Source organism: Astatotilapia calliptera, chromosome 10, assembly GCF_900246225.1.
Source record: "Astatotilapia calliptera chromosome 10, fAstCal1.2, whole genome shotgun sequence".
In the NCBI taxonomy this organism is placed as follows: Eukaryota; Metazoa; Chordata; class Actinopteri; order Cichliformes; family Cichlidae; genus Astatotilapia; species Astatotilapia calliptera.
The window spans coordinates 24,604,611-24,628,830 of NC_039311.1; the positions used below are offsets into that span (position 1 = coordinate 24,604,611).

General features: G+C 42.6%; 1 protein-coding gene across 2 annotated transcripts; it reads right to left on the bottom strand.

Moving 5' to 3' along the window:
* Positions 1 to 1,332: 1,332 nt before the first annotated feature.
* fgfr4 (fibroblast growth factor receptor 4) lies at positions 1,333 to 22,600 on the bottom strand. Of its 2 annotated transcripts, none has more exons than XM_026181796.1 (21): positions 21,898 to 22,600; positions 19,716 to 19,934; positions 16,598 to 16,785; positions 16,360 to 16,510; positions 16,166 to 16,216; positions 15,255 to 15,524; positions 15,028 to 15,117; positions 14,780 to 14,946; positions 14,561 to 14,684; positions 13,485 to 13,675; positions 13,221 to 13,359; positions 12,806 to 12,999; positions 12,567 to 12,712; positions 9,073 to 9,194; positions 8,861 to 8,971; positions 8,507 to 8,697; positions 6,851 to 6,973; positions 6,239 to 6,309; positions 4,685 to 4,822; positions 4,324 to 4,429; positions 1,333 to 3,709 (listed from the first exon to the last, which is right to left on the bottom strand). In XM_026181796.1, exons 2-21 carry the CDS (start codon positions 19,801 to 19,803, stop codon positions 3,533 to 3,535), a joined length of 2,838 nt encoding a protein of 945 aa, XP_026037581.1. In that variant the 5' UTR covers positions 19,804 to 19,934; positions 21,898 to 22,600; the 3' UTR covers positions 1,333 to 3,532. The 2 variants fall into 2 exon arrangements, with proteins under 2 accessions (XP_026037581.1, XP_026037580.1); XM_026181795.1 differs by having other exon boundaries at positions 19,716 to 19,937.
* Positions 22,601 to 24,220: the final 1,620 nt, after the last annotated feature.

The following is a 24,220-nucleotide window of genomic DNA, read 5'->3' on the forward strand; positions in this document are numbered from 1 at the left end:
GACATATTTTGGGTCTCTATGATGTGTTGATGACCCAGACCCAGTTTTACAGTGACTGTTTGAAGTTTTCTTGATTCATTCCACCTTGACGATATTCATGGTTTCAGATGCCCTGAGGCATTCCCACAGCATAATAGTCCCATCACTGTGTTTCACTCTGGGGACAATGTTCTTTATACGCCTCTGGCTTCTTTCTCCAAACATAAGCTGCGTCTCTGACACCAAAGACCCCGAATTTTGTCTCATCTTTCCAAACGCCACACTTCCAGTATTCATAATCTTTTTCCAGGTTGTCCTTCAGTCTGGCATGAAGGTGTCTCTTCTGCAGAGGTTTTTCTTGAACCTCACAATCCCTTCATGTGCAGGATTCTGGTGACTCTCTTTATTAACCAGTGTCTCTGCATTTTGTTGTGGAGTATTTAGACACATCTAAAGGCCTGGTATGAGACAACAAAATACATCTGCAACTTAAAGCGGGGACAAATGTTCCCTCTTCCCTGAAATCATCTCCAACTCTAAATCAAAGAACTAAACCATTTCTTTATACTCAAACATCTTAAGCACAGTGCTAAATACCAAACATACCAGTGATTAAGCTGTGGGGTAATAGGATTAAAATGGTCAGACTAAATCACTAAATCCCATATAAGATCCAGTTTGTCACACCAAAGGGGCCTTTACTTAAATGTAATTTATTACAATTAAAGTTCTTCCTAAAATGAGATGTGGGAATCAGCCACGTTAGGAATGAGTGAGTGTAATGCGTGGATTTTAAGGGTGTGTCTTGGTGCTATGGCACATGCTACAGAGAAAGCGCTGCACAGCTATCACAAGAATGGAAAAAAAACTCATCAGAGCATGGGTCAGCCTTCCTTTGCTCGACCAATTATCCTCCGAAACACTGGTTTTCAGCATTTCTGGTTTTGTTTTCAGTCTAAACCGATAAAATGAGGTTTAGGTATAGTTTGAACTTCCTTTCTGTATATAGTTCCTGTGATTGCATGGATTTCCTCCACTGTCCAAAGACATGTCTTTTAGATCCAAACTGGTAGCAGGTGTGAATGTGAGGCTGTTTGGTTGTCTTTCTCTTTAGCCCTGTGATACACATACTGTCTGGGATAATATCTGCCTTCACCCTGGTGTCAGCTGGGATAAGCTCCTTTTTCACCAAAGGAAAGTGATGAATGTCAAACCTAAAATCCTTAATGGAGTTCTTTAAAGTTAAATAAAGAAACGAGCACACAGAGCTGCTTTATTTTAAATTATACTTTATTTCATATAAAAACAAAACAATAAACAAATAAATTAGATATTTCTAAAATAATTCTCTTGAGGAAATGTTTAAGAATGCCATGATTGTTTACAATTGGTATTTGAGAGAAGAGCAGGTAACAGGAATGTAAAAATATCAATGCTTTTTGAACACTTTGTGGATAAAACGTCTTTTCAAAATGACGTAGAAGCTGAGCGATAGCTTAACATGAGAAGAGGCCATACATGAATCCTTTGCTGACAAGATGGTTGTTTTTCTTCAAAGACAATAAAATGATTGATGAATTTACAGCATCTTTTTAAAGTAAAACCCTCCTTTTTTCTATTTGAACATATTAAAGATATGAAGGTTTTGGGCTGGCGATGCAAATATTGTTTAGGTTTGTCTGCAGTCAGCTCCAGGAGGTGGGTTGAGAATCAGTTGGCATTTTAGCCCACAGGGGAATTGTCTACAGCTGGTCCTGGTGGCAGTGGTGGGGCTGCAAATCTGAATTAAGATTTGTAATTTAAAAGATGGAGGCTTTGTGGATAAAGATAGGGAGAGAAGAGGAGATATTACCATAATAAGAGCCTCTTCATTTGCACACAAGCCCAAGCTATGCCCACAACACCACCCCCAAACTCCCTCTGGTCTGTAGTCACACCCATTAAGCCTGCAAAGCTTTCATTGTCCAGCCAGGCTGCGGACCTGAGGACCTATTGCCAACAGATCTGGCTGGGTGAAGGGTTACACGGAGACAATAGGTGTCCCTCCCCCTCCTCCCTTATTTGAAATCAATCACACAGGCTTTCACATTCAGTGTCCCCCACCCTCCCCATGCTGCTCAGCAGTGACACTGGGCTTGGGCCAGCTCCCAACAGAGTCCTCATGCTAAAATCGTCAGTGCTCCTTTCAGAACGAGTCCCACCCTGGACACACTGTCCCTCACGGAGCATTAATGTAAGAGTAGAGCTGTTGTTAAAGGAGCACCACGTAATGTCGCCTCAAAGGTCATGTGGTAGCTTGTATGAGTAAACAAGCCACACTCGCAACCTCTGCTTCTTTGAGACACGTTCAAAACTTATCTCAACTGTCTTCTTGTGGTTTTGAACCTTGTCTTCGACTTGAGATTAAAAACAAAAAGGAAAATTCTGGGAGGGGGGGGGCGGACTTTGTTCCCAAATTTCCCAAGCTGAGGTCATGCTTAAAGGCCCAAGCTATCTATTTTTTTTCTTGCCACAAAAGCACTTAAGGCTTTAATTGTTAATGGATTTTTCATGTCTCAGTCAATCAGTCATAATTCAAAATAAGATCTGCTTTTTTAGATTTAGGGATGCTGTTGGAGATAAATATGAATAAGCTGGTATTTTGGAAAGAAATAGATAGCCCATGACATGACAGGTTTGGCACTTGATTAAATTCCTCTCTTCTTTTGCCCCCAATAGCCTTCACTTGTTGTGTCATTCAGAATAATTTATAAAAGGCAATTGTCTTTCTGTTGTTGATATGTACATAACAATAGTTTAATATTCTAATATATTCACAGGAAATCATCGATTCAGGCACTTTGCTGCCACTACAGCAACTTCTTAGCATGAGAGATCCTGAGATTTAAGACTGTTTTCTCCTTAAATAAGCAACACAAAAGTAATATAATCTTATATAAACAGATTTATATTTAACAATCAGTTTCTTATCTTCTATCATAGCAAAATAAATCTTTTGTTTTTTTGTTTTTGTCAAAATGTCTTTATGACCGAGGTTTTCCAGCCCTGGTTGTGGGTCGAGTTTGTGGAGGAGATCTTTGTCTGCTGCCTTAAAAGAGAGAAAGCACTTAAAGGCATTTCAAGTACCAGGGTCACTTCTGTTGAGCTTTATGCCTCCAAAGCTAAAACTGTTCTTGGGCACTGTTCCACAACTGATAGTCCAAAGTACCGTGATTGGTTTGTCTTCCTTTCTTCTGTCCATGATGTAACACTTCAAAACTCCACCTTGGTGTCAAGCGTAGTGTCCTTGGTGCTCCATGTGCAGAGGTGTGTGGCTGTGCATGTATTTGTGTGTGTACGTGTGTTTACAAATGCTATCTATATTCCAGGGCTTTGTCGGATGCCATAGTGGAGGTCCAATGAACAACATCGCATGAATAAATCTTTAATTTACCTTTAGAAAGGAGCAGCAGTCCTTCAGTTTGGGAGCCAGAGGATGTTACTTCATTCAAAAGCCCAAAGTAGTGTTTCCCAACTGTAGTGTTGTGTTTGTACGTGTGTGGTGTTCGTGCGCCTATCGAAGAGCCGTCTTCGTGTCTATCCGAGAGTGCACGTCCTGGTAGCCCAAGAGGCAGGGGTCGGTGGATAAGGCATCATGGGTAAAAACTGAGTCGTTGTCAGAGGAGCAGGAGCTGGATGTGTCCTCGCATGAAGGAGAGTATTGTTCAAAAGGCGTTGACAGATCCAAGTACTGAGGGGAAGAGGAAGTTGAATTAATAAAAAGAAATTCTAGAGAAATGCACAATTAAATGTTTTTGAAAATTTTCAGTAAAAATCAATAAAGATTGAACTTGACTGGCTATCACACTGCTATTGAACACATTTTGGAGAGTTGTTTTCATCATAGTTTTGGACCACCAGGTCAGCACAGACTGGTTTTGGATTGGTTGCTTTAAAGATTGTTATGAATGTATCTAAGCTCATGAACACGTAAAAGCAAACAAATCAAACATGTTAACTTCTGGCACATCTGCAAAGGAATAACAAAAAGTGCTGCAATTTCAGCAGCCAAACACTGTTTGATTTTGTGTTTATTGCTTTGAGTTTATAGGATCAGAAATCTGCTCAGCTCAAGCAGTCTGCGTGCTGAACATCTGGGCTGCAGATTGTTGGTGTCAATGAAAATGTGTGCACACATCTTTATGGTTGCAGACGTTACTGTGTGTTTGTGAATGAGTCTGAAACCTATAGGACTACCATGAGTTTTATAAAGTGAACAGAAGGATAAATTGTACAACAGCAGACTTACACATAACACAGGAACATTTACAGGTGGATAGATTGGTATATATGTTTGAAACCTACCTCGTCAGAAATGGACAGGAGCACCCTGTCCAGTTCCTCAACCAGCTGTTTGAAGGTTGGTCTCTGGGTGGGAACAGCATGCCAGCATTCACGCATCATCATATAGCTGCAGGAAAAAAAATAGAAGGATTGTTTAAAAATCCACATAATTTACCATAGGGCACATGTTACCACTGCATTCTTTAGAAAAGATCTGGACAAAAATGTGCTACACTAAAGATATGTAGTTACTGGTGGTAGCTTTAGTGGATCCAGTTTATTTACTGCTCTTTACTTGTCTGCTACAATGTTTCTTAGAATAGATAGGCATGTTTGCTAACAGTTGAGAGTAAAGTTTAAAAAGAAAAGAGGGCTTGCTTACAGTTCGTGTGTGCAGTTTGATGGTTTGTCCATGCGATGTCCTTCCTTCAGCAGCTTAAAAAGTTCCTCAACAGGGATACCAGGGTACGGTGAACCGCCCAGTGTGAATATTTCCCACATCAATACACCAAATGACCACCTGAACACAGAAAGGACGCATCGGTGATTTCTTTAGTATGAAGCAATTGTTCTCAACTGGATTCGTTCAGCAGTAACCATGGGATAAGTAGAAAGATTAACTCCACTATTAAACAACTGGGCTCATCTGAAGAGTTAAATATATATTTAGTTTTGGCTGCTCCCTTATTTCCCAAGGGCTCGCCACAGATGGATCTTCGCATTTTGTTTGGTGCAGATTTGATGCCAGATTCCTTTTTGAAACAACCCTCCAATTTATCCAGGCTTGGGATAGGCAATAGGGGTATTGAGGTTTTGCAGACACGTGAGCAGTAACCACATGTGTGAATTGTGACAGCTATGGTGACAATATAGGATCAAGTGAATAAAGCCACAGCCATACATACTTAGAGGCTGATCCATGGCTACCTGTCAGCAACTTGTCTTGAGGGAAAAACAAAGATTCCCAAACTTGTTGCAAGATGTTGCTGGAGGTTGATGGCAGTTGCTGGGAAAATAATTGCTAAAGGCCCAGTTTGTGCCTATTCCCAGAGTCAAAGTAGAGATCTTTCATAGGTAAAGTGAACAGGTTAGCCACTATACCGTGGGCTCACTATAATGCTGAGGAGTTAAAAGTAGAAAAAAGCAGTTGAAACAGCTCACTAAAGCTAGAGATAATGATAAACTGTGAAGACACAGTAGCTAACTACATTTTTAAATAAAAAAATCTTTAGTTAACATTTTTGCTAGCAGTTACATTACTAGCTAAAAATACGTATTTAAAGATGAACAGTTGAAATGGCTGACTAAAGGTACAAACAACATTTTTAAATTAACAGTGAATACAGTTAAATTGGTTGCTTATAGATCATAAATAAAGTAGCAGCTAAAAGTGGCATATAAATAATAAGCTAAAACTTTAATAATTAAAAAGAAAATGTTCTAACTACAACTAAGAAACTTGTAGTTGTGGGCGATCGTGGCTCAAGAGTTGGCAGTTTGTGTCCTTGGGCAAGACACTTCACCCGTTGCCTACTGGTGGTGGTCAGAGGGCCCGGTGGCGCCAATGTCCGGCAGCCTCGCCTCTGTCAGTGCGCCCCAGGGCAGCTGTGGCTACAATGTAGCTTGCCATCACCAGTGTGTGAATGGGTGGATGACTGAATGTAATGTAAAGCGCTTTGGGGTCCATAGGGACTAAGTAAAGCGCTATACAAATACAGGGCATTTACCATTTAGTTGTCCAGATCTAAAATGATTTTAACTGAACACATTTGAAAATGAAAGGTTTTCTTGATGTTGCTGTAAAAACATTGGATATCACTCGTTAGCCTTACGGAGAAAAGGTTTCAAGGAGTTTGAGTACAAGTTTAGACAAGATGTGAGAAGGAAGGTATAACACTGATATTTTTGAGACTTTACTGTGATGAGTTGAACTTACACATCACTCTGGTGAGTGTAGACTCTGTCAAACAAAGCTTCTGGTGCCATCCACTTCACTGGTAGTCGTCCCTGAAGAGCAGACACGAACACGTTAGAGCCTCTCACTACCCAAACTTAACCAGAATCTCATCCTAGTTAGTTGCGCCATGCTCCTGCATGTCTCTCATATGATCTTTCCCCTACTCGCTCTTCATCAACTCTTTTCTAATTAAGTCCCATTAAGCCTGCTGCCAGTCAGAGGAAAACATCAAACATCTGGTTTCAGGAGTATTAAAACTGTAAAGGAAACCAGTCAGTAATAAAATGACTAAGGGGCAGATAGGTTTATAAGCAGCCGTAGATATATATGTACCTACCATGTACAGTACTAACGGGAAAGGGTTGTACAAACTGATTGCTAACAATACTGCAGTAGTATTTCTGAGCAAAAAGACATTAGATCGAGGCACTTAAAAATAGTATTTTTCCTTTGAAACTTGATTTGAGATGTCAATATTTTAGCTAGCTATGCTGGAAAATTTAAAAGAATAACGACAGCTTAGCTGCACCCTAGTCTGGGTGTTAGAGGCGCAAATTCCTAAAACAAATGCTCCTTAGAAATGTTACTCACATTGGTGGTTTTCTTGTAGTAGTCAATCTGGTGGACTCCTCTGGCCAGGCCAAAGTCAGCAATCTTCATCACATTGTCCTCGGTCACCAGAACATTCCTGGCTGCCAAATCTCTGTGGATGCACTGCAAAGAGAAAAGAAGGGGATGAAAAATTCCCAACACGAGCTGTTGAGTCTCCAGATTAAATAAACAGATTTTAAAAATTTGGATAAAAAAAACACACACACACAATATATATATAGTTTCTAAATATATTGCATGTTTCTTTTGATTTTTAGATAACTGTACGACTTATTTCTCCCAATGCATGACAAGCTCTCAGATTTGTGGCGTGACATTTCCCTGTCTGAAAATGCTGAGGTAGGGGAGGTAAAAATGACTGACTGCAGATTTCCCAAAAAGTTAAAAGACGCGGGAGCCTAAAATCAACACACGGTGCCTCAGTTTGGTGAGGTCCACAAAAATATAATGTCTTTATATAGAAATCCTGGAGTTTTAAGAAAAACAACCCTTTGCGAGGAAAAAAGAAAGCAGTGTTTGCCCACATTGAATGGATGTCATTAAGTTTATTTTGGTTTTCATTTGAAATAGACGTGGGATTTGTGGGGACGTGCGAAATGAGCCAGTCTTGGTTTGTGGGTCTCCCCATAATGGAGGGTTAGATTCAGGCTCCTGCATTCTTCGGAGGCCTTATAGCCAGAAACCTGATGCCTACACCCAGACGAAGGCTCTGCCGGCCTGTTTGCTAACAGATTTATGGCAGCGCTAAAAAGGACAAAGCCATGCAATGAAGGGACGGACAGATGGATGGAGAAGAGTAAACAGGACTGAAGCTGCAGCAGCTCTCTGCTGAGGAATGCCTGTCTGGGAAAGTGACTGGCAGACAAGGAGACATGTTGATATGAAGCACGCAAACATGGTGCATGCTGGGAAATTGAAAGGACAAGAAACATGTGGATGGGGGTAGAAAAAGGAGAACCGACAGGAAGGACAAAGAGAGGAAGAACAGCTGGTGCTGCCTCAACCAGACTAATCAATTTGAAGGCCAAGTCCCAAAATACGATGAATTACATGAAGGAACCTGATCCTTTCAGTCAAAACCACATTTCTTATATTACAGCCTCTTTGGGGCATATATAACTCTGAAGACCTAAAGAAGTTTAGTTCTGCCCTCATGCCCTCATTTTATGTCTGCATTACTCTGTGGGGATTCAGACACACTCCAATAGACAGGCAACCTGTCCAGGTTATCAGGGGTTAGGAAAATAGATGGATCAATATGGATACACATCAGTTGGCCCTGTCTCATAAAAAAAGATGTTCCAGTACAGCTAAACTGGATTTTCAATCACATTTTGAGGGAAGTCTGTTTTCTCCCGGACTATGACTGCTTGTATTGTTTAACTAATATGTCTGTATTAGCATATCTTTGCATATCGTTACTTTGCGTTCCTACTGTTGCTGTACTTGTGATACTAATCTGGTTAGTGTCACGAAAGTTTCTACTTTAAGGTGAACAAATGTTTTTTTTTAGAAACCTAAACAAACAGCCAGTAGAAATATTACTGAAAAGTTGGGGAAAAAATCCAGAACTACAAAAGAAATAAGCTATAGTTACTACTTCTAGTACATTTCAACTCTTTATAGAGAGCTTACTCTTTTAGAGGCCAGGTACTCCATCCCTCTAGCCACCTGGTAGGCACAGGACAGCAGGTCTTTAAAGGTGAGCTGCTCTTCAGGCACCTTAGTCACATCAAAGGTGTAATCCATGCCTGGAGGTCGTCGGGCTCGCAGGTACTCCCTCAGACTTCCTTTGGAAGCATACTCCACCAGCACATACAGAGGGCCTGGGTGGGGGCAAGCAAAAACAGGATGAAGGGCTGCAACCACCACAGCTGAAACAATCCCTAAATCAGGCAGATCTTCATTAGATTAATGATAACAAAATGACTTGGGAGGAAAATGAGGAAATGTGTTAGTTCTTATCCAAAATAAAGGTTAGACACTCACCATCCTGTGTACAGACTCCCAGCAGGTTGATAATGTTCTTGTGCTTGTCCATCACCTTCATCAACTCCATCTCTGAGATGAGGTCTGCCAGATCTTTGTCTGTGGCGTCATCTGAGAGAGACATGTAGTTTTATTTAGTTGACATGCTGTTATAAGTAAGATCTGCCAAGTTAATCTCAGGAATTATTTCGCTGGTAGTATTCCTTTCTTACCTTTGAGCATCTTGACTGCTACAGTAGTGGCTTGTTCTGGACAGTCCTTGTTGATGCCGTAGGCTTCAGCTCTGACCACCTGACCAAAGCAGCCTTCTCCTAGAGGTTTACCCAATGTTAGACTAGAAAGAGAAAGGGAGTCTTAGTGAAAATAAGTATGTCCAAAAGAAAACTGTACAAATCCATAATTTGAAGCTCCGGTTTCTAAAACTATAGGTTTGATGGAGCCAAAAATGTCTTGCGGGCTTGTTTCTTTTTTGGTTCACACATGATGCGAGCGCTACAATGTTTAAATGAGTACAGATCCCGGCAGCCAAACTAAACTCAGTGAAGAAATACTTTTAGCAAGGAGCAGACGCTTTAAATGTTGTTGAGACTTAACAGTTCAGATTATACATATATATATATATATATATATATATATATATATATATATATATATATATATATATATATATATGTATATATATAAAAAAAAAAACACCCAGCACGCCCCTGCGGGCGGTTTATCCTTCAAGCTCGGGTCCTCTACCAGAGGCCTGGGAGCTTGAGGGTCCTGCGCAGTATCTTAGCTGTTCCCAGGACTGCGCTCTTCTGGACAGAGATCTCCGATGTTATTCCCGGGATCTGCTGGAGCCACTCGCCTAGCTTGGGAGTCACCGCACCTAGTGCTCCGATTACCACGGGGACCACCGTTACCTTCACCCTCCACATCCTCTCGAGCTCTTCTCTGAGCCCTTGGTATTTCTCCAGCTTCTCGTGTTCCTTCTTTCTGATATTGCTGTCATTCGGAACCGCTACATCGATCACTACGGCCGTCTTCTTCTGTTTGTCTACCACCACTATGTCCGGTTGGTTAGCCACCACCATTTTGTCCGTCTGTATCTGGAAGTCCCACAGGATCTTAGCTCGGTCATTCTCCACCACCCTTGGGGGCATCTCCCATTTTGACCTCGGGACTTCCAGGTTATACTCCGCACAGATGTTCCTGTACACTATGCCGGCCACTTGGTTATGGCGTTCCATGTATGCCTTGCCTGCTAGCATCTTGCACCCTGCTGTTATGTGCTGGATTGTCTCTGGGGCATCTTTACACAGCCTGCACCTGGGGTCTTGCCTGGTGTGATAGACCCCAGCCTCTATGGATCTTGTACTCAGAGCTTGTTCTTGTGCTGCCATGATTAGTGCCTCTGTGCTGTCTTTCAGTCCAGCTTTGTCCAGCCACTGGTAGGATTTCTGGATATCAGCCACCTCCTCTATCTGCCGGTGGTACATACCGTGCAGGGGCCTGTCCTTCCATGATGGTTCCTCGTCTCCCTCCTCTTTCTTGGGTTTCTGCTGCCTGAGGTATTCACTGAGCACTCGGTCAGTTGGGGCCATCTTCCCAATGTATTCTTGGATGTTCCTTGTCTCATCCTGGACTGTGGTGCTGACACTCACCAGTCCCCGGCCCCCTTCCTTCCGCTTAGCGTACAGCCTCAGGGTGCTGGACTTGGGGTGAAACCCTCCATGCATGGTCAGGAGCTTTCTTGTCTTTATGTCAGTGGCTTCTATCTCCTCCTTTGGCCAGCCTATTACCCCAGCAGGGTACCTGATCACGGGCAGGGCGTATGTGTTGATGGCCCGGATCTTGTTCTTACCATTCAGCTGACTCCTCAGGACTTGCCTGACCCTCTGCAGGTACTTGGTGGTTGCAGCCTTTCTAGCGGCCTCTTCATGGTTCCCATTTGCCTGCGGGATCCCCAGGTACTTGTAACTGTCCTCTATGTCTGCAATGTTGCCTTCTGGTAGTTCAATCCCCTCAGTTCTGACTACCTTCCCTCTCTTTGTTACCATCCGACTACACTTCTCCAGTCCGAACGACATTCCAATGTCATTGCTGTATAGCCTGGTAGTGTGGATCAGTGAATCGATGTCTCGTTCACTCTTGGCATACAGCTTGATGTCATCCATGTACAGGAGGTGGCTGACAACTGCTCCGTTCCGTAGTCGGTATCCGCACTGAGGGGGTTCAGGCCTATGCAGAACAGCAGTGGGGACAGAGCATCTCCTTGGTAGATCCCGCACTTGATGGTAACTTGTGCTATGGGCTTGGAGTTGGCCTCTAGTGTTGTACGCCACATCCCCATTGAGTTCCTGATGAAGGCTCTTAGGGTCCCATTGATCTTGTACAATTCTAGGCATTCCAGTATCCAGCTGTGGGGCATTGAGTCATAGGCCTTCTTGTAATCAATCCAGGCAGTGCACAGGTTGGTCAGTCTGGTCTTGCAGTCTCGGCTGATTGTTCTGTCTACCAGTAGCTGGTGTTTTGCACCTCTGGTATTCTTGCCAATTCCTTTCTGTGTCCCGCTCATGTATTGACCCATGTGCCTGTTCATATATATATATATATATATATATATATATATATATATATACAGTGTTGGGGAGTAACGGAATACATGTACCGCCGTTACGTATTTAAAATACAAAATATGAGTAACTGTATTCCGTTACAGTTACCGTTTAAAAAGGTGGTATTCAGAGTACAGTTACTTTGTTGAAATAAATGGATTACACTGCGGTACTTTCCTGTTTCATTTTGTCGCGGGTCAGGACTGTTTGGGTTTTGTTTGACAGCTACGTTCTGTTGTTCCAGGCGGCAGCGCTACGGTTGCCATGGTTACAGGGCGACGCTCTCTCTCTCTCTCTCTCTGCGACTGTGTGTTTCCTGGGTGAGAGAGCGCCTTTTCGTTGTTGTTGTTGTTGTTGTTGTTGTTGTGCTAAGCTAACAGGCAGAATGCTACAAGCATAGCTCTAAAGAATGTAGCATCATGGGCAGTGTAGTCCGTGTTGCAGGGAGAATGGACTGCCATACACGTTATGGGTCTGTGAGCGCGAGGAGGGAGAAAAAGGGGAGTGGAAAGGTACGAGTTGTCGTCGAGGAAAAACGGGAGCTGGAAGCATCTAAATATAATAATAACCACTTCAGCCAAGAAGAGTGCCTGACGAGCCCAGTTGTAAGTAAGCTATTAAGACTCGACTGTACACCGTGTTCGTGTTTTCCTCCGAAAACAATAAGTTCCGTTGGAGCAGTCTTTCAACGCCTCTCTCTGTCTCTCGCAAGAAAAGTTTACCCACACAACAAAGTAAAGCTATTTTTCGGCTACGAGCCGACAGGGACCCCGCCTTTTTAGTCAGAGGTCCCTTTACTACAGCTCGGAGTCGCGGACCTTCAGTAATAGTAATAAATCACACAGCAATAGTACATTCACGTTGTTGTAAAAAGCATGATAATATATTAAGTAATCCAAAGTATTCAGAATACGTTACTGTCATTGAGTAACGTAACGGAATACGTTACAGAATACATTTTGGGGCATGTATTCTGTATTCTGTAATGGAATACATTTTAAAAGTAACCTTCCCAACACTGTATATATATATATATATGATACAAAGCATTTGTGATTGATTATCATCTACAGCTCAATAAATAATGACAGATGACTTACTTCTCCCTGGGGAACTCCCAGTCTGGGTCATAGGGCAACTCAAACTCCATGACTCCAGCCAACATTGGTGAACAGCTGGAAGACAGGCGAGCCACCCTCATCAGAGATGCGCTGGACTTCCCTGACGAGTTGGACTCCACTGAGTACTGAAGAAAGAGATAAAGATGTCAGGTTTTAAGAGGTTTGCCTTCAGATGCAGTTGGATCATCCATTGTGTCATAGCAGGTTATGAGACGTACCTGTCTGCGAAGAGGGAACTTGGAAAGCTTCTGCACTGGGAGTGCATCAAATGGCTCCCTTCTGGGGTTGACCTGCATTCGGCACAACACCACGATGACAATGGCCATGATCAGAGCCAGGAATCCACAAGCATAGATAATTATGTCACTATATTTGGTCTCCATTGTTTCCATAGCATCTGCTGCTTCTTCCTCTGCAGGTACAAGACGAAAAATTAGAGGAAAAAAATGTAATTCAATAGGAGAGGGAACTCAAAACAAGAAATGATTAGTTGAAGGTTTGTGGAGTATTTGATGGAAAAAGTGCTATATATCAATGATTAGCTGACCAAAGCAATGCTAAAATATTTTGAAAAGACCATGCAAAGTAGTGTAGAGTGACTTTTTTTATATAGTTACGTTGCTTCGTTCTTACCTGAAATGACAGTGAGCCAGGCAGACTGGTGGGCATAGCCAATTGAATTTCCAGCCAGACAGGTGTACTCTCCAGCATCCTCCATGGTAACTTTGGACAGGTAGAGGACCTCCACCTCGGACATGTTCAGACTGCCAGTCTGCATGACACAAAATGCAATGATGGGGCATGATAAGAGAGCTAGGAAGAAGTTAGGTTTGGAAGCTACCAGAGGAGTTGCTGTTAACAACACGTGAAAGGATAGCATCTCGTTGTATTACCAACCTTGAGGACCTGAACGTAGGGGGTCCCGTCAGGACCATAGCGTCTGCCGTTCCTTTCGATGTGCTTGAGCCACTGAATGTGAGGTTGGGCGTCACTGTAGACCTTGCAGTGGAACTGGACATCACTGCCTACCACTGCTGTGGTGTTGGCTGGCAAACCTGCCTGCAGGATCGGCCTATGGGGTGAACGCTCTGTTTTTGGAGGAAATCACACGGAAGAGGTAAGCAAAGGGAGCAAAGATTCAGACTGAAAAATTGTTCAAAGATCAAGAGAAACCACTCAATGCCTTTGCTCATCTCAAATAAACAGCAGAGCATATGGAGACAAAGGTTAATTTATCTGTTAAGCATGTATGAAGTTTTAGGCAGGTAATGGGTAATCACCTGACTGCCTCTTAAAGACATTCATTTATTTAGTCATTTAAAGCCCACAAAAATGCATGCTTTGCAAATAAGCTCCTTAAAATAGCCAGCAATTGTCATTGTCACCCTCAATATGTTTCTATGCTGGCAAAAGACCAGGAAATGTCATTTTGGAATGAAAATTGGTTCCATTAGCATGCCTATTTGCCGCTAGTCTCTTTGATCTGTGGTCACTCTCTCTCTCTGATCTTGTTAGCTGCCTCGTTAGTCTTTTCCCCCTGTCAGCAGGGACGGAAACTGACCCTGCGGTGGAGAGATAGCGAACAAACGAACAAACAAACCGCAGCACTGCTCGATCTCTTGTCACAAGTCAGGTAGAAAACTGGAGTGGAAGTCTGACCATCCACATCCTGCCCGCCGCAGCCTGACACCAGGCACCCCTGTCACCATTTGCTCACTCGCTCAGTTATCTCCTCTCTCAGACTGGAGCCTTAAATTTGAAGGAATTCTGCTTTTTTGTGCTGACCAATGCTTTTCAGCCAGATTGTATAATCCAACCAATAAAGATTTTCTGTTATTTATGGCTTTAGTTTAGTGCTTACTCGTGTAAGGGTTGTGTTGTTCACTCTAGATGTCACAAGATATGCTTTTTTGTTTATTTTACTTTTTAAATATGAACATTAAATATGAGAAGCATGATCTTTCATGTCTTACCCAGAACATCAAGAACATAGCTGTGACTGATGGAGCCATACTTGTTCTCTACCACACAGGTATAGTTTCCTCTGTCTGAGGGCACAACACTTTCCATCACCAGGCTCCAGTGCTGGTGTCGTAGCTGGCAGACAAAGTACAAAATGATATGAATAACAGAGCAAATAAAAACACAATCTGTTTATGTCGCACGAGATGACAAACTGAAACCTTCGTCACCTTGATGCCTCCAATGCGATGCTCTCCTCTAAATTCGCGTCCATTTTTGAGCCAGCGGATGCTCGGCATGGGGCTACCCATAGCTGGACAACGAAACTTCACTGTGTTTCCTGCAGGAACAGCATAGAGTTTCTTCTCCATACGCTGGGGATGTGTCCAATACGGTCCTGCACAGACAAAGAACCGCAAATAAGCCGTTAAAGCACAAAATTCAAGAAATGCAGCTGCTAAATAAACAGCAATTTTACCTCTGTAGAAGTAAACTTGGTCATTTTCAATCTCAGCTGAAGAATCCTCCAAGTCGTTGTCCTCATCGTCGTCCCCAGATCCCAGCGAGTCTGAGACGAAGACATGTCAAAAACCATTTACGGCTGCCTCTAATCCTCATTACTTAAAAGCTTTTTTTTAAAACCAGTGACTTTATATATAAAAAAAATCCAGTAAAGCATCAAAACTGCTCTGCGGGTGCTCTTACCTGCCACAGTGATAGTGAAGTTCCTCACAGGCTCTTTGGATCCCCGGAGAACACAAACATAAACACCTGAATCTTCATATGTTACGTCTGTGATTTCCATGATGGCGCCTCGCATCTGGATCCGGGGTGTGGGCAGAACACGTGCACCCTCCTTGTACCAGTTTACAGCCATGCCGGGCCGGGTGCTCATGTCACAGCGCAGTTTTAGGACGTTGCCTGGCTCTAACAGGAGATGCTCTGTGGTGTCCTCACTCAAGTCCTCGAGAACATCTGCTAAAAGCAGGCATGGTATTAGCTTGCGGTGCTGAAGGCTCTTCTCAAGTTTTTATGATCAGTCTGAACACCCTTTTCGAGCTCTCCTTCTCCTTCTCTTTATTTCTTTTGTAGCTCTGATTATCTCACCACAGAGCCCAGTCTAATCGCTATTCCTTCAGTTATGACCTTCAGCTCCTCAAACTCCATTATCTCCAGTCCCCACATACACACAAGCACAATGACATTGCCATGGAGACAGGGCCTTACTGACCCGAGCCACCTCCACTCCCCCTTCCCCTCTTCATCTTTTTGTTCCCCTGTGAATTGTTATGAGACTGAGAGCGATCTGGCTAGCTCTGCAAACTCCCTCAAAAAGAAGCAAAGAAAATAAACAAGAAGGAAGGGAGACTGAAGCTGATGAACATGTCGCAATGTGACAGCGGTCGCAGAGTGAATATAAGGGGTGGTAAAGGCTCACTAATGATCTAAGAGACCAAAGAGAAGCAAAATCTGTGGAGGTGGATGCCAAGTTTAGAGCTCTCACGGTTGGCAAACATACCACTGTATGGTAAATGTATACTTTCACTTCTCACACCCAAATAGATTTTATTTATTTTTAAAAAGCTCTAAGTGTAAAAGCTCCAGAGTGAGGTTACCTGAGGGGATTTTAGTAGCAGGCATGTCCTCAGTTTGGGAAATGATAATCCCTGTGAAAGGGAAAAGTTGTCATTTAAAAAAAGTAAAGATGTGGGATGTTAAAAATTGACACTAAGCATTTCTATCTAAACAACATAAAAAAATCATATGCCTATAAATCCGAAATATTCATATAATGATAAGTCTGCCTTACCAGGCAGGACCTCCAGCCATGCTGACTGCATGGCCTGCACTGTCTGTCCCGCATGGGTGTTCTCAGCCATGCAGATGTACTCGCCAGCATCCTCCAAAGTGATGTTGGACAGATGGAGAGTATTCACCTTGGATGATATGTTCTGCAGGGGCTGCGTGACAGATTATTTTAGAGTGATGAGAAGAGAACACAGTGCAGAGGACAATAAAACTGCTGACGTTAGCAGATCTGTTCTCACCGTCAGAGCACTGAGGCCAGGGGGTCCTCCCTGGTTCTGACCTGGTTCGCTGACATTCACCTTCAGCCACTGCACCTTTGTGCTTCCTGGTCTGTGGACTTTACACATCAACTTTGCCTGACCACCAACCACTGCTGTGGTGTTTTCTGGGTAACCTGGAACTATCAGAGGCCTAGTGACCCGAAGATCTGGAAACCAAATGTGGAGATGGAGGAGAGAAACTCAGAAAAGACAGATGATCAGTCATATCTTTTTCCTGTTATTGAGATTTGTTTCATTGTTATATTTCAGATCAGTGACAGCCTCCTTATTTACTCTTTCTCTCAATCTTGAACCTATTTCAGGCTTCACAGTACAGCTATTTTGCAGAATAAAGGAATCAGTAAACTGCTACAAGTCGTCGTAGTCTCAATAACCAAGTGAACAAGGCAAAAATTGTCAAAACACATCCTGGCGGTTTCATTTTACCTCTGAAAGGTCCGGCAACAGAAGCACACCATGTTCCTAAACAACCACAGACATTTAATGCTACCAGGAACCGGTGATAGAGTGCCCTGATAACCCAGCCACTATGGTGTCACCCTCAGCTACAGTGCCATCCATTCAGTGGGTCACTCACCCACTCACTTGCTGGAGCATATGTGCGCCCTGGCTAGGGACCTCGCTTTCTGCTCAGTCACTCAGAACGAGCAATTTTCCAGGGCAATTTTCTGTCTGATTGCTTCCTGCGAGCGCTTAGTGAAAGGCAATCTGTTTCCCTGTCGGAGTGAAGTGCTATCTCTTTTTCCAAACACCAGAGTACACGCAGGTAATCCTTTCAGGAACAAATATACAGTCACTACCTTCTGAGTGGAAAATGAGAAATGGCAGTTGGTCAAAAGCAAATGAAAGAAACACCTTGGAGGCAAACAAACTCAACACTTCGTTTGTTTACAGGGAGTCAGAAACGTGAAATCCCAACAAGTCACAATTTTATCTAGTTAAAAAAAAAGTTAGGAAAAAAACCTGTAAATCAGAGAGCTGAAGCACACACACTATACCCACGCTAATGAACTTGCAGAGACAGCGACGGTGCCCCAGAGATGAACTCGCAGCAGAGTGTGAATTGCCACCCAGAGGCGAGGGGGCAAACAAAACACAACACAACACAAACAAACCTGCTCAGCTGGTGCGAGCCAGCCAGCCAGCCAGCCGGTCGGCCGGCCGGCCGGCCGGGCTGGCAGCAGAGCCTCATATGGTACAATGAAGAGGCATTTGTGGCCCAATGCAGGAACGTACAGCAGCAGAGCCCTCAAATATGTACTTTTATCCAATTAGGTTTACTTCCAGCAGGCTAAAGAACTTCCCAGAATTATCCAGTTTCTGATTAACCTTCAAGGAAAATTGCTGGAATTCATTACATTGTCAGTTTGCAGCTCCCACTTATAATTACAAAGCTATAATGGTTTGGGGGCACACATGCATGTAGCATACGCCACCACAGGAAGTATGCATTCAGCATTATTTTATACAAAAGCTGCATTATAGCTACTTCTTATGATGTATAAAATTAATGTCGCTAACAACTGCTGCATTTCCATTTCATAGACATTTGATATATATATATATATATATATATATATATATATATATATATATATATATATATATATATATATATATACACATTTTATTTTTAAACAAAATTGATCATCCAGTCATCCTCTAATCTGTGACATGTGTGGTTGAATTATGTCTTATGTTTTATTTTTGGTGATTTACAGTCAAGTACAGAGTTTATAGACAAAAATCTTAACTTAGACTTTTATATAATCTAATGATGTAGCAGGGAAAAAAATCTGGACTGAAAATGAGTTTTCCTTTTGCTGCAGCATACAATTAGCAACATTAGATATATAATTATATTTGACATGCGCTCGGAGCGGGTTTCAAATTAGTAACTGAACATAAAATACCCACAGAATTGTTTCAGGTGATTATTAAAAGCTTAGTTAAAGTTTGTTTATAGCCTACTACAAGATTTAGTTTGGATAAATAAATAAAGTTGGCAGCTTGGAAGGTGTAGATTCTATTATATACCAGAAGTTAGGAAAATGCCGGTCACTGTTTCAAGGCCAGTTGCTGCTTTTACAGCTCTTGTTTTTCTTGACTTTGGACATTATGGTGACCATCAATCAAAGCACCAGTACATGAACTGGTGCAGACAATTTATGCATGTAAAATACAAACCCTGATATCCGGTGCATGCTATTAAAATCTAACTGCTTTTATAACTGTTTGACTATTTACTCACATCTCTTGAGGGGCTTTTTTTGAAGCCCCCTCTTGCACACTGTCGTCGGAACAACAAGTCCCGGCTGGCCTCGACAGCCCTGCAGTCTAAACTGGAGCCACAGAGACGGCTTCTGTTCTCTGTGCCTCAGGGACAACCATCCACCTCGACTTTCATCAATCTACACACATCCTCAAAAAGAATGTCACCCCAAAGTCCTCTAATCTTAAGTATTAAGCCAGTTTATTTTGCAGCAGAAGATAAAATTATTATCACACATAATAGTTTCGTTTTTGAAAGCTGGCTGTATAAAAGGCTGATTGTGGCTTACCTCAGTAGAAACATTTTAATGGCACCTTAAACTAACAGTGCCTGGTGCACTGCATTGGCTTCTGTTTATAAAGCATCAGTGAGAAGGCCCTGCCACCCCCCCTCCCCATCCTCTACAGCTGGCACGCAGCCAGGCAGATTTACACTTCCGTGCCTCAGGGCCCCGGACAGATCGGGTAGCGCCGTTTACAAACGCTGAGAGCTTCCGACTTCTTCGCTCTTTCTGACTCTCGCCTACAAGCTCTCGTAATCATTTTTCTGTCACCCTGCCTCCCTCTGGACTAAACTTTCTAAGGAGGGAAGGTGGACTGGTCCACACAATTCCAGATACATAACATATTTTTAAGAATTTAAAGCAGCTTCACTCCTAGTCAACAGATGAATAAAAATGAGACCTGCTATCTGGCTGTGATCAACCCCCCCCCCCCAGCCATATGCTTATCTAAGGTTTACCAAACCCCAAGTGATCAAGTTAATACTAACTGTGTGATATCAGAGCAGAATTTCCTGACTTACCTTTTATTCTTAAGCCATCGGTGGTTCTGGCCGTGACTCTGACCACCAAACAGAGCAGCAGAATACAGAACAAGCAGACCCGCATCATCTTCTGTGGGTGACGTGCGTGTTTTGTGGGCTAAAAGGGAAAATTAAACGTTGGAAGCCTATTCCGGGCCTCACACTCCACTCGCTGGCATTGGCAACTTCAGAGACCCCCAAAGTCTGTAAACGTGGAGCCTGCTGGGAAAAACAAACACATGGCAGACAGTTATCTGCTGATCAGAAACCTGATTCTCTGAGGAGATCTAGCAGGGGAGCAGCTAAAGACACAAACTTTTCTGTTCACTTTTAAGCCAGATGGCAAAAACACAAACAATTGTCAGGCCAAATAGTTAAAGAGAGAGCCTGTATTGACTGTGAGCAGCTGTATTCTTAACCAGATGTCCTGCTATCTGTCCCACTCGTATGCCTCACATTGTCCAGGCTCTCCTGCGTGATGAATAAGGAGCAGGGCTGTTACTGCCTGTTGTTTGTCAGTGGATGGTGCTTGGTCTGTCCCGGGATAATGGGCCCTTACTAGGAAAACACTTGAAACTTGCCAGGAAGCTACAGAATCTGAAGGAGCAGCAGAGAGATTGGACTAAAAGTTGATGAGACTTCAGGTTCAGGAGGTGGAAACCCAAAGACAGGAGGAAAACAGTGAAATGGGTGATGGTAGTGGGTTTTCAAAATCTGAAATGCACTGGTGTTCTTACCTAGACCCAGATCTGGTAACAGGGCCAGCTACAAAGGCAGTTTTATGATTGGTCATTGTATTTTCCCTACTTAATCTGTGAATCTATAAAATGCTATGGTGCCTTGAAATGTTTTTTTTAATCTAACAAACAGTCCAGAACCACAGTGATATCCAGCTTACTATTAAAGAAGTCAATGAAAAGCAGCAACTCCTCAGAAATAATGGGGGGAAACAGAAAAAGCAGAAAGTTGATTACTAATGAATTAATAATATTGACTTTCACTTTATGAACTGAAGTTTCAACTCAAATAAACAATTGCAACTATTTTTCAGCTCAAAATAATTTTCACAGTATTGTTAGCTGTGAGTTTTACCTCCAGATGTTGTTATACGTTAGGAATGATCGATAAACCTGTTTCAAACATTTTGACTCGCATAGAAAGTGATATTGAAGTACAGAGGTTATTAAAGCGGTCTAAGCATCTGAATGCGGACAAACAGTAAACTGACAGTCTGTAGGAACGCTAAAGGAATAATACACTGGTTTTCTTTTTTCTGCTGCAAGCACAGCAAACTGAGCACAGGCGCCAGATCCTGGTGCGTGCGCTCCATGTAGGCAGGCCGCGCCCACACACACACAGATACGCACGCACGAACACATACACACACTGTTTAAAGAACCAGCTTGCTGAATGAAACGTATTCTTTCTCAATTAAGGACTGGAAAACATTTTTCTCCTGCTGCTGCTAATTCCGCTGGCACGCAGCCTTCCCGTATTCAGCTGGAGCCAAAACACTTCTGCTGTATTGTACTTTTATATTTCAGTACCATAATCCACGCTCAATAAAGCACCTAAGAGCTGTATTAATGTCACACCGTGCGTGTAGTTTACAATCAACTCAAGAACCGACGAATGAGAATCGTTGTTTGTTTCACAGTTAAACCTAGAAGTTTGTAATTTTGGAGCCCGCACGTGAGCCCCCCCCTCAGTCAAAAACTTTGATCTGCAGAATAAAGGAGCTGATAGTGTTTAGATAATGTTCCTGAAAAATACTTTAATTAAATGTTAAAAAGGATGATCAATCTTTCTTTCACGCGTTAATGGCACTTGTGGTCTGATGAAGTTCAAACTCCGCTTTGGGCGATATAAACAATCTTTTCTCCTGACAAGTGGAAAGTTCAGTGTCTACTAATTGATCTGTTTTGCTTTCATTGGGAAACACACATAAAATTATAAATCTTTCGTCTCTAAACCCCCCGATTAACTTAAAATTAACTCGTTGGTGGGTGAAATTACACTGTGTGTTCTATCAGTCCTATTCGGTTTTTTTCATGATGGATGGTGGCATTATATGATCTATAACTCTCTGGTAATCTAGCCCCCGGTCCGCCGTGCCTGCTGATAGGACAAAAATGAATGAAACTCAAAGAAGCTCCAGCTGTCTCTGTCTGTTTTCACCCACCTTTGCTTTGGGTCTGTCCTCGCAGTGATAATTGGCACCGGTGTGGAAATCACTCCTTGTCCCGGTTGATCCGAGCGAATATTGAAATCCTCATTTGGAGAGCCACTTTTCCCGGTGTATCCTTCCCAAAAATCAGTCTGTGAGCGTGTTTCAGCTTATGTGTATCCGACTAAAATCGAAGCTGAGCCTTAAATCCATCAAAAAACAGTGGCCTGTTACACGAACGACAGCTGTCGGGCTCTTCCAGTGACCCGGGGGAAAGCGTTGCGATCCCCGGGGCAAAGTCCACTGCAGGCTGCCGCTCAGAAGGCTAAATCCACGGAGATAAAGAAAAACAGTCAGGGAGCGAGGAACTTACGAGTAAGAGTTGTGTGAAAATGCTGAAAATGATCCGATTTATAGAGACGGGTACAAAACAAAAACAAACAAAAAAAACCCGTGCCCCGTAGTTCAGAGTCCCTTCTTGGTTACACTGCAACACCGTTTTGGATACGCGCGTCTTTACGCAGCGCTTCTTCAAGTTCCACTGCTCAGTGTGTTTATCCCAATAAGCTCTGCTGATCAAATGTGGGGCTCAGCCTCCCTCCACAGTCCTGTTTCGTTCAACTGCTGAGAGAGAGAGGAGCGAGCGACTGCGACCTTCGCACACCAGCCCTCGTACAGCACCCTGCTGCTCTCTGGACGGCAGTCACAACAACAATGGTCTGAGAGCGGCCAGGGGAGCAGGAGGAGGAGAGAGGAGGGGAGAGGATAAGGGAGGGAGAGAGAGTGAGAGAGGGGAGGGGTACATCCCTGCCACCCCCTCACAAAACAGCCCCATGCTACCAATGAGCTGGCAAATAAAACCCAAGACTCTCTCCCCCTCTCTCTCCTCTCTGCAGAGTTGAAATCTAAGTCTAACGGTATTCGGTATTAAAATTGCTAGAAGCATTTTTCTCTCATACAGTAATTAGCCACATAAATCACGCCACTGATGAGTTTTTTTTAAGGTGTCATAATTTATTGGGGGTTAATTGCCCTTTTGAAGACACAAATTCAAATTAAGTCGTTTTTGTGAGTGAATGTGTGAGAACTGCCTCCCTGTTTAATTGCCTCAATGAAAAAAAGCTAAACAACACAAAACAAGACAATGGCATTTAAATAAATACAGGCCCTGCTTTAAAAAAATCTGGTTGTCACACTTTGTCTTAATGTTTCCCCTCATTTGGAAGTTTTGATGCATTTTAGTAAAACATATGTGGTAAATTCTCAGAGTTATTAGACTACAGGTCCCACAACTCTTTAATCTTGTGAAGTAAAATGAAGTATTAGCATGCAGCAAAGAAATAGGGTTTCTCCAGGATCAGCATAACATCAGAATTCATGCAGAGATAAGGATAACAACTGATATGACAACAAAGTCAGAAGATGGGAACATAAATCACACAAGTACGCTAATTAAATCATTCCTTCTTCCAGATGCAGTTCAGTCTTCAGCCTCCGTGTCCTATAAAATGTCTTGTGTGCCCTTGGCAGGATATCATCTGCAAACTTTAAAGTAAAGGACAGTGCGTCACTTGAAGCTTTTTATCTCACTAGCAGCTACATATTCTGGTAAAGTCTAATAAATGTCCAGGTTCTTGGGTGTTAGATCCCCATCACCCTCAGAAAGTTAATGTCAGAGGTTTATAAAGAGGTTTTATCCATCTATTCTCACTTAGAAATGTTAGGATAAGATTTGGAATCCTCTCATCAGGTTTCTTTTTTCTGTTGATGTTGAGTCTGTTCTTTCACCTTTGTGTTTCACTTTTTCCCTGCCATGCCTTTACTACTTATAGCAATCTGTGAGAGGCTCTGATCAACAGGACAAGAAACATGTAACCTGCAGCCCATTCCGATTTGTTTTAGTTTCTTTTGGCCAGTTTATTAAATATATCAGATGCTGACCAACATGCTTTACAGAAAGCAGTTAAAACAATTCTTTAACCTAGTGGAGAAAAATAAGGTGTATGCTAATAACATCAATTTCTAGGAGTAATTTTGTGTGTAATCACAGTGCATTTTTTGCTTTTCACACACCATTGTACACAATATGTTCTGGAGTAAGAAAAGCCTAGCCCTGTCACTAACCCTTACCATTTTGGATGTCATGCAACAGCCATACCCTATCCTACCCTTATGTGTTAAATCTGGAATTTCAACTATGAGCCAGTAAGTAAAATTTGATGGAAGGACTGGATCAGCAGCAGATTAGACCCCATGGCTTTGGATAATACATATGGGAGCAAAGTTCAGCTGTCTGCATATTTTTAACCTTGCGGAACATGAAAAACTCAAGGAAGAG

Bases quoted from the DNA above. Each gene is read 5' to 3' on its own strand.
- fgfr4 (XM_026181796.1), bottom strand. From the start codon at position 19,803: ATGATGCGGGTCTGCTTGTTCTGTATTCTGCTGCTCTGTTTGGTGGTC. The intron at 16,217-16,359 runs GTAAGGCAGACT...TCCCTTTCACAG, and splicing joins ATGGCTGGAGGTCCTGCCTG to GGATTATCATTTCCCAAACT. The intron at 14,947-15,027 runs GTAAAATTGCTG...TTGTCTGTGCAG, and splicing joins CCAAGTTTACTTCTACAGAG to GACCGTATTGGACACATCCC.